Here is a 10,346-nt window from a genome sequence, read left to right as displayed (position 1 = left end):
AGGTGCCAAAGATGGACATTTTCTTTAGGAGAAATTTTCTATCTATTTTGAGTTACCGCAGTTTTAAACAGTTCAATATTAAAGAAAACTTTAGTTGCTAACGGTCTTAGCACATAAAGATTATCTTCTAGCTTCGAAGAACAAATATCGATACCATTTTTGTAAATAAACACTCTTTTACAGAAAAATGTACAAAATAGTTTTGTTCAATTAAACACTTTACAGAAATTAAGTTCCTCATTGCATCAGGAATTACAGTACATTGTCCAAGAAAATATAACTTTTCTGTAAAGTAAGCTGGAGTCCTCCCACTACCCTAGCTGAGATGATGTGTCCAGTTCCAACATGCATCATCATTTCCCTAGCCTCCAGTTGCCACTAGGAACTAATTTCCTAAAATTAAAAACAAACGTGGTTAGTGGCACCTAAATCTATTATCCAGGCCGAATCATCATTCTCCACTAAACAAGTATCTAAAACAAGTAAATCACATTTATCTTGTTTGGCCTTCTTCTTTTCTGCCAAGTACTTGGAACAATTCCTCTTCCAATGTGCTTCCTGGTTGCAATGGAAATAGATTTCCTTTGAAATTTTGGCCTTCTTACCCTTTTGGGCAGCAGCTGATGGATTAGCTTTCCCCTTTCCACCTTTCTTCTTCTTCCACTTTTTGGTGTTGGAAGAAGACAACACAGACTTAGTTCCATAGGTCAAACTTTTAAAGAACTTTTTAGAGGAAGAGGCAACATTTTCCTCTCCGTAATGTTCCTTGGCTTTCATCAAAGATTAGAAATTCTACAGCTCGTTGAGCAAGGTCGTCAAGTTGTAGTCAATCATGTTCATAACAACATTGCTATAGAACTACGAGAAACTTACAGGTAAAGTTTTCAGGATAAAACTAACTTGACTGCCCTCATCAATGACAAACTCATTCATCTCCGACACATTAAAATGGACCATCATGTTTAGAACGTGTTCTCGAACAGATGCCCCTTCTTGTATATGGGCATTGAAGATGAATTTAAAAGCATCATGCCTGAGCTGAGCGGACAGTTGTCCCATTCGCCGCAGGAACTTCATGATCTCATGGATAGTGAGCATGGGCTCATGCTTCTTAGCCAAGACTTCATAAAGGCTTGCCAAGATATATGCTCGAGCCTTTTCATTTGCCCATGCCTAATGCTCGTATGCCTCTCGAATATTTCGAACGAAATTTTAAGCTAGTACTGGAGGGCATTTCTCCACCAAGACAAATCTTAGATCATCGATGATCAGAACTGTGTTAATCGTGTTTTTTTAAGTGATGTAATTATCGCTTGTTAATTTTTTGGCGGTGAGGATATTTAATGTAGCGAAAGTCATTCTGAAATTTGCTAAAACATACAATTTATTTATATTGGTATGCATGCATTACCCAGTTAAAAAATCAATTAGTTTAGCAAAATAATTTCGTACATCCTATGTGACATCTATTTTCCAATGATGTTTCAGTAAGGCAGGGTAAAAGCCACCATCGGTTATTATGCATGACAATGTTATTATGCATACAAACATATATTATAACACTTATATTATATGATACATGAGCATGCTATAAAAATAAATCATGTAACTATATATTATAATATTTATAATATAAATGATGCATGAATTATGCATAACCTATGATGGGATTTTACTATACAGCATACATTATGACATATCTAAATAAAATTATACCATACATCAAATGTATAATTTAAACAACAATTTATAGGCCGAGATTGGACTCCTAAGAAATTAATTAAATTAATATCAATTTTATATTAATTTAATTAATAGAAAAACTAACTATTACATCAAATGATGGCTTAATCAGTTCAAAATAGATGAACCGGACCTTGAACCGTATGAACTAGACTGCCCAAAACGCGAACCGCCGGCAAACCGAACTGTTAAACTACCAAACTTCACGAATTGTTCGTGAATCTCATGATGTTTCCATCTTGGAGCATTACAACACTGTGACATAGAATTGCAATTTTACGAAGAAAAAAAATTTCCGTCCGTCTCTTCGCAGCATTGCAATGTTAGGGCACAACGTTGCAACGCTACTATACAATCGCCTACTAGACAGTTGCGAATTCCTTCGTTTCTTCTCCAATTTGGGCCTTGTTTTCTCTAGAAAAACGTTGGGAACAACATGAGCGACTCAAACAACAAATTACAAACTTGATAGCTTTAATTAATGCCAAAACACCAAACCCTTACAAACCAATTTGTAAAAGATAAAACAATAAATCTATAGATCAATCTCGAAAACATCCATAAATCGCAAACCATTCAACATTAATCAACATGAACATAATTCATAATTCAACCACCATAGTCCGTAAATTAATTCTGGATAAATAAAATCGAGACCAAGAATCACCGCTCTGATACCAATTGAAAATAACCGTGAGGTCTACAATGGAAGCGGAATCGTTCCCAATTTTCAATGTTTCACAAAATTAAAATTTACATAACAAAAATTATGCATGAACAAGAATTTACAGTATGTTAAAACATAGGGAATTAGGGAAGAGAAAACAACTTATCTTAAAGAACAAGATCTTCATGAAATCCCTCAAACTGATCACGAACTCTCCTTGTACTGAAATCCCAAATAGAAAAAAAATCAAATGGTCACCATCATAAGAGAACCTCCTGTATTGTCTATAGGGGTTGAGAATTAGCAAGAGTGTGTGAGCATTGCTATATTTTGGGAAGAGGGAGAACAATTCAGAGGAAGGAGAAAAAAAATTGCAGAAAGGCAAATTTCGTTGGGAGAGTCAATTCCTGTAATTTTCTGTGAAGATGATGAATATCGTGAAAACGGAACAACTCACTCCCCACACACGTCTGATTGAGAGAAAAGAGTGAGAGAAAATTACAACTCATTCCTAAATTAATTTAAAAATAATTTTAAAAATTATATAATAACCACCTTATCATATAATATATATTAAACTATATGATATATCAAATATAACACATAATCTATAGTTTTTATATTGTATCAAATACAATATAATCTATAGTTTATATTTCTCTTAATAATGCATGGTATTTAATATAAATCCAATTCATATTAAATTTAATTATATGAATCTCATTCATACAATTAATATTTGAATCATATTCAAATATTTAAGTCCTCTCAAAATAAATTTTATATTATATTGTATTAATTATATCACATATAATTAATTCCTTCACATAATTTGAACAATTCAAATTAATCCAAAATTAATTCTCAATAGTCCTTATTAAGTTACAGAGGAGACCTTATGAACCTGTAGAATGAAGCTCCAATGGTACTCGGATAATTAATTAAACTCCTTTAATTAAATTATCCAACATTCATTAACTATCGATCACCCCACCAAAGACCAGCCGTTGCACTCTTCACACTACAGATATATTTCTCCTGTCAATAGCGCAATGACCCTTCACAAATTGCTCGTAATTATAATTGGACTAAAATTACCATTTTGCCTCTTGTGGTTACATCTAACTCCTTAAATACCACTTATCCTCTAATGAATAATAAGTCATAGTCCAACTATGACCAAACCCCTCTCAGGCCAAGGGAAGGTGTGACACCATATTGTTCAAGCACCGGAATCAGCCCTTAAAGGAGCAATTTATCTACTTACCCCGATATTAGGGAAGGAGTGAATTCCATCTTGTGCAGTTGTGTTCCCAGCTCCTTAATCAAACGAATCCTCAAAATGGTAGGCCTATTGAGTCGGCGATCTGGCTACTCTCACCCATACAAATCAAAGGACCGCCTTCATAGGCAAGAGTTCACAACTCACTCATGATTCATGTCATGTAACCTATGGTGAAATGTAAATCTCTATTATTAACAGCATTATATAATGAGACTATTCATTTCATGATTTGGTCTTATACAAAGCCCTCTCTATAGAACAGCCCTGCTCACATGTCTCTACATGAATGATTAGGATCAGATCATTTGTAGCACTTTACAATAATTATAACATCTACAAAGCGGGTCGTATTCATAGTGTGACCAGGATAAGGTATCCAGCCTTATCCAGCTACTACAGGTCATTTAGGTTATCACTTAAACATGATCCACTTGTATGTTTCTACATACATGTTTAAGCTACAGAAGATAACCTCAGATGTTAGTTTATTGATTTTGTAGGTTAATGCTACTAAATGTCGAATAAAATGCCTCATATTTTATTAAATAAATAAATCGTTTGTACATTACAATTACAAATAACATGACCCATGAAATTTAGGGCATCAACCCCAACAACCTTGATAGAAGAAGTTCATTATCAGGTCTATTTGGTAATGTGGTCAGCTGGAAGGTTGCTCTACAATCAGTTGTTACTTTGTTTACTACTAAGTTAGAATATATTCTAGTTGGTGAAACTATTAAAAAGAATAATTGGTGAGTTGTTGTCGCAAAAGTTTATTCTTATCGTCCGTTGTGATAGCGAGGGGGCTATTCATCATGTGAAGAATCCATCTCATCACGAACAGTCTAAGCATCAGAGAAGTTGTTGGTTGAACTAGTCAAGGTTCATAGAGTATTTGTAAGATATGTTAACCAAGGTTCTTCCATCTCATAGGTTTAAATACCTGTTGGATGAGCTAAATATTAAATCTGATAGATAGGGAGATTAGAGAATCCACTTGGTGTCTTAAATTAGGGAGATTTGTAGAAAATAACAAGTATTTTAAGTGGGTTTTTATTGGAGAAATTGTGGAATTGAAGGCCTAATGGCAATCTTGTAAACGAGGGTTGATGACATATTTGTAATTAACTTTAGGGCTTCCAACATGAGACTAAAGGAAAAGAAAGAGGTATGGCAGCCATAACACACTTTAGGGAGAGACAGAAACTTATGCAGCAAACATTGATTAGAGAAAGAACTCACCGTCGGTGTGAGTCTCGTTGTGAGTGGGTCATTGATTCGACGCCGGAAGGTTCTGTTCGGTGTGAGTGTCCGATCTATAGAGGGGGAGTTTCTTTCAGCGCGTGGGTTCCTGACTCATGATAGGTAATGGCTTGGGCTCTTCGGTTCGGGTGATTATTGGTGTAGATTTTTCGGTTTGTGACGGGTTTCGTTCGTGATTTTTTAGTCTCGATTTCAGGGGTCGATTTCGGACGGATTGGGCTTCGTTTTAGAGGCTGTTTATCACGTGTTTCTCTCGGCATCGGTGGGTGTTTTACACGACGATTAGTCTCGGTCAAGATACGGTTAATCGTGATTGTCATCATAAATCGATATTTGTTATTTATTTATAATTTTTTATTCCGAATCGTGTTTTTGTTCTGTTCTTTATGCATTTGATTTATCTGCTGATTGTGTGTGTTCTATTTGGACATTTTCGGTTTAATTTGTACAAATTTTTCTATTATTTTTTTTGCTTAATCATATGGTAGTGGTGAGAAGTTTTTTTTTTCAACACATTGTACCCAAAAACTAAAATCAAAAGATCTGATGGATCTTGAGTATGAAGATTGAGTGAAAATGAGAGTAAAATCCTTGTTGAAGAATATATCGACCACGAATTAGATGTTCATCCTCCCAATTTCTTGTTTTCTGTGTGTATGTTATTTATTGTTATGTTTTTAAACTTTATGTTTGCTTTCTCCTAACTTCAGTTTTCATATTTTTTGAAGAGGCACTTAACTTTCTAGTCAATTTCTAAAAGCAAAAACAAGTTTTTGAAAATTATTTTTTTAGTTTTAAAATTATTGTCTAATTTTTAATAACATTGGTATAAAGTGGATAACGAAACAAAACATAGGTGAAAGTAATGTTTATTAACTTAATTTTCAAAAAAAAAAAAAAATCAAACCATATTCAAATTGGGCCTTCATAAATAATGAATATATTTAGATATGACCAGCTTTCTTGATTTCTAAAGAAGAATATGGAAAGATATTAAAAGTTTCTCAACTTTAGGGTAAGTTTCAATTATGATTGTAACCTTTGACAATTATCATTTTCATTTTTGAAATTTGAAATAATTTATTCTAAAAGATACTTCTCAAAGAGTTATTGTTAAAATATATAACTTAATAAACTGAAAATTGGCGTGACACAATGAGTAAAAATTTATTATAAAAATAATTTTAACGAAAACCTTTAGCACAAAATTAATTATAACAACAATCTTAATCTTATGTATGGTATATATATATAGTTGTCACGCTTTAGATATATTTTAAACCATATTCCATATTTCAAGACTATTTTGTATCATTTAATTTTTTAAAAGGAAAGTTAACCACTTCTTTTTTTAATGAAAGTTAACCTCGAATCACTAGTAAATTATATAGAATAAATTTGCACATCAGGAAATAGGACTCAAATTGAATAGTTCTCCAAATACAATATCCAATGATATTTTAATGATTTCGATAATCGAATATCCACGGATTTTTTTATAAATAAAATATTTTATGAAAAATATTTAAATTATAATTAAGTTGATTGGTACTAATATTATATTAAAAATAAATTGAAAATATTTTTAAAAAAATATCTTATGATATTCATACAAGATATTTAATATTATAGATTTACATTTAAGATCACACTTACTCTAGTAAAAATGTAATAAATCAATGATAATGTGAAAAATGGGCTCCATCTAATTATCTTTAGTGTTATTTACTTGTTTTTTATATCTTATTGACAATTCGACCCACTTCCAAATTTGTAATAAAAAAAACGCAAATTGATTGACGAGTGGAGGGTGCTCAATCCAACCGTGTCTAGAAATTACATCATATCGTTACCATTATCGTTATGGTTACCATTATTGTTACTATTATAATATGAGAATTATGAATTCTATACTTTAGTGTTACCATTACCATTATAGTTACTGTTTGATCCTCAAAAAGTTAGTGGTAACGATGATAGTAAATGTGACAAAATTCGTAATTTTAAGTAAACTTGATAAAAAAAATCTAATTATATTTGTGATTGTAACCAATTATGAATGATCAATGAATGAAATTCTATTACGATTATACCGATCGTCATTTTGAATGGATAAACAAGGGCTTAAAGAGTATCAACTCCCAATATGTGGTTATTTTAATAATCAATTTAAACCATATTTTGTAATGAGATATAAGAGAGAGTTTTCAGTGAAGAAAAATGAGAAAGCCAAGTGGCAGATTTTCGCTACATGACAAAAAATAAAGAAGATTCACTGCACATGGATGCTTAACTTATTGACACGTGGCATTTCTTTGCCGACCATTTTTAAATGTCGGCCAACGCGGGGACCTGTCATAAAAAAATAATAAAATAATTTGTGGCCTTCTCCCTTCCCAAAATGTCGGCAATGAATCTTATCCACGTGGCAAACAACCAGTGGCCGATAGATAATTACATCAACTTTCCTTTTTCTTTTTTCTTCTCTCGTTATTTAATTTTGGTCGATGTAATTATTTTTTTTTTAAAAAATCTGGTCGACGTAATTGAGAGAAATGTGGCATTCCATACTTCTCTAATCCTTTTGAATAATCCATAATTCATAATTTCGCATTCTAATCTTCTAAAAGTTATCAAATTTACTTTTTAATATAATATTTCTTAATTAGGTATTTCTTTTCTTTTTTTTTTTAAAATTGTGAAGAAAAAATTATTAAGTCATCATGTCGTACGTATAATATTTTAACACTATTTTATGCATTATATTCAATTGTTAATCTATTAAAGCTAGTACATCACACTTAAATTTGATTTTGATTATTCAATTTTTATAGATATAAAAGAAATTATTTAAAGAGACCAACACAATGAAAGTGGGTAATTTGTTATTATTGGATGTACAAGAGAGATGGTAAAATTAAAAAATATGCTAAACTATTTTAATATGCTAAACTACATAAGAAAAAATTTTAAAATATCCTTAAATTTTGTTATTTGTTTTAAAGTACACACTATCTTTTGAAAAATTACAAAGTTGTCCTTAATCTTTTAACTCCTTAAATATTTTAAAACTTGAATAGAAATTTATTAGAAATTTAGATGAAAATTGAGATAGTATGAAAAAGAAAATGACCTAAAATAAGGTAGTCATGGTCGTGTTCCAATTAAAAGAATTATTTTAACTGTGAATGCGACTTATTTTTGGATTCTAATGTCTAGATTTATTGAACATATGAGACATTGTTTCACTTGAATGAAAAGCAAGGCTCATCCAATCCAACATATCATTTTCCGATTGTTTATTGAATTTCAAATTAATTTCATTTTTGTCCTTCAAATCAATAGTTTTACTATTTTTATCTTGAAATTATTATTATATATATAAGTCGACAATCAAAACTATGCGTAATGTTCGTACTATAAATTTCGGATTTAGAAATTCAATTCCTCATTCTAATATATTGCCGAAAAAAATTCTAAATATAGTAAAATATTTTTAAAATATATATATAATATTAATATATTTAGAAGTTAAAACATTTATTTTTTTAAAAAAAAATATGACTTTTTTTTTTCAGAAATATATTCATGGGCATGGATCGACAGTGAGGCCTCATTTAATTTTACATATGGGTATTTTAAACATTTAATTGTGTTATGGGTCCATTATATTAAATGAAAAATTAAAATGAATTAATTTTGGTAGATTTCATTTGGGTGAATGCTTTTATGATAGAAACATGAAATGAATTCCAATATCCCAAACTTACAAAAACTTTTCACTCATGGAACAAAAGCATCAATCATTTCGAATTTTTTTGAAAATGTTAAATAAACCCATATGAAATTTTTTTAGAGAGGAAACTAAAAGGGATATATTTTTTTTATGTGAGTGATAAAAGAGGATGTATAGAGATAGGTGCATCTTAGAATGCACTCAAGTATTACTCAATGCACAAAGTTATGTATTGATGGAACACATCGAAGTATTTTCCTTTGAGATTTGAGTATTGTTTCAATTAAGTCATGGGTTTCAAGATTTTCATTTTTAACTCCAATTTTCATTAAATATTTCATTTCAATCATTAATATCAATTTCTATTAATTAACTAAAAATAATTATAAAGTGAAAATTTAAATCTAATTTTAAAAGTGTTGAAAATAATGAAAGTTAATTAATTGTAATTCTTTTAATGATTTTTAGTTTATTAATATAAATTAACTCTAAATACGAAAAATGAGTATTTCTTTAAAAATTGAGATTAAAAATATAAATCGAAATCAATTTAAAATAAATTCAAATGGTAACATTTTGAGACTTATGAACTCATCAAATATTCATATACAATCTTTTGAAACGAGTAAATAAAAAAAAAAATGATGTGAGGCTACATATTGCGAGAGAGTCTGACACGCGGTGTTGCCGCGTAAACGAATCAGAAAAAAAAAGAAAAGAAAACGCAATTATTAAAGCATTGAGATACGGTCAATGAAAATCATGGACCTAATGGATAAGTGGATTTATTCTCGTTCAATTCACCTTTTCCCCGATCTATAAATTTGGATTCTTTCCTTCACAAATTTCCCAAACACAGCCATAAATCCATCCAAATACCCAACAAACAAGAATCAGATTCATCATCAACAATATGTCAGGATTCATCGAGAAAATTGGTGAGAAGCTCCACATTGGAGGAGACCACAACAAAGGCGAGCATCACGATGGCCACAAAGGCGAGCATCACGATGAGCACAAGAAGCACGGGAAATCAGAGGAGCACCATGGAGAAGGCCACAAGGAAGGGCTGATTGAGAAGATCAAGGACAAGATCCATGGCGATCATGATGAGAAAGGTGAGAAGAAGAAGAAGGAGAAGAAGGAGAAGAAGAAGAAGGGTGAGCACCACCACCATGACGGCGGTCATAGCAGCAGCGATAGCGATAGCGACTGATCGGAATCATTGGATCTAGATCCCTTTTGATGATCCTGTGCTGTGTCTTTAATAAGCTTACTCTTTTGGTCTGTTCCTCTGTTTCTCTCTGTTTTTCTTTATCTTTGATGTAACCTTTGTGGTGTATAATAAAAGATTAAGAGATGTTATCTAACTTATCTTTACTAATTTACACTTTCAACTAAAAAGAAATTTAATTTTGGAAAAGGGTTTAGAAATTTGCTTTCCTAAATTTGATACAGAAGGACTCGATCTATATTTTTATATATTGTAAAAAAAATGGATGAAACATAAAATATATATAGTCTAATTTTGGGGGAAAATAACATTCTCATGAGATTTGGTGGTGATTGGCAACACTTAAAATGATTTTAGAAAATGAATTTCATACATATGTGATTTTGAGTGGAACACTTGAATCAAAGTTCTTGAA

General features: G+C 31.0%; 1 protein-coding gene across 1 annotated transcript; it reads left to right on the top strand.

Moving 5' to 3' along the window:
- Positions 1 to 9,478: 9,478 nt before the first annotated feature.
- Positions 9,479 to 10,069, top strand: LOC120089859 (protein SRC1). Its single transcript, XM_039047277.1, has one exon. The coding sequence runs from the start codon at positions 9,611 to 9,613 to the stop codon at positions 9,911 to 9,913; it is 303 nt and encodes a 100-aa protein (XP_038903205.1). The 5' UTR covers positions 9,479 to 9,610; the 3' UTR covers positions 9,914 to 10,069.
- The last annotated feature ends 277 nt before the right edge of the window (positions 10,070 to 10,346 follow it).

Source organism: Benincasa hispida, chromosome 11, assembly GCF_009727055.1.
Source record: "Benincasa hispida cultivar B227 chromosome 11, ASM972705v1, whole genome shotgun sequence".
NCBI lineage: Eukaryota > Viridiplantae > Streptophyta > Magnoliopsida > Cucurbitales > Cucurbitaceae > Benincasa > Benincasa hispida.
Note: the sequence above shows the minus strand (reverse complement) of the source record. Positions and strands in the feature narration are given on the sequence as shown.

What these genes read in the sequence shown, in the direction of transcription:
- LOC120089859 (XM_039047277.1), top strand. Translation starts at nt 9,611, where the DNA reads ATGTCAGGATTCATCGAGAAAATTGGTGAGAAGCTCCACATTGGAGGA.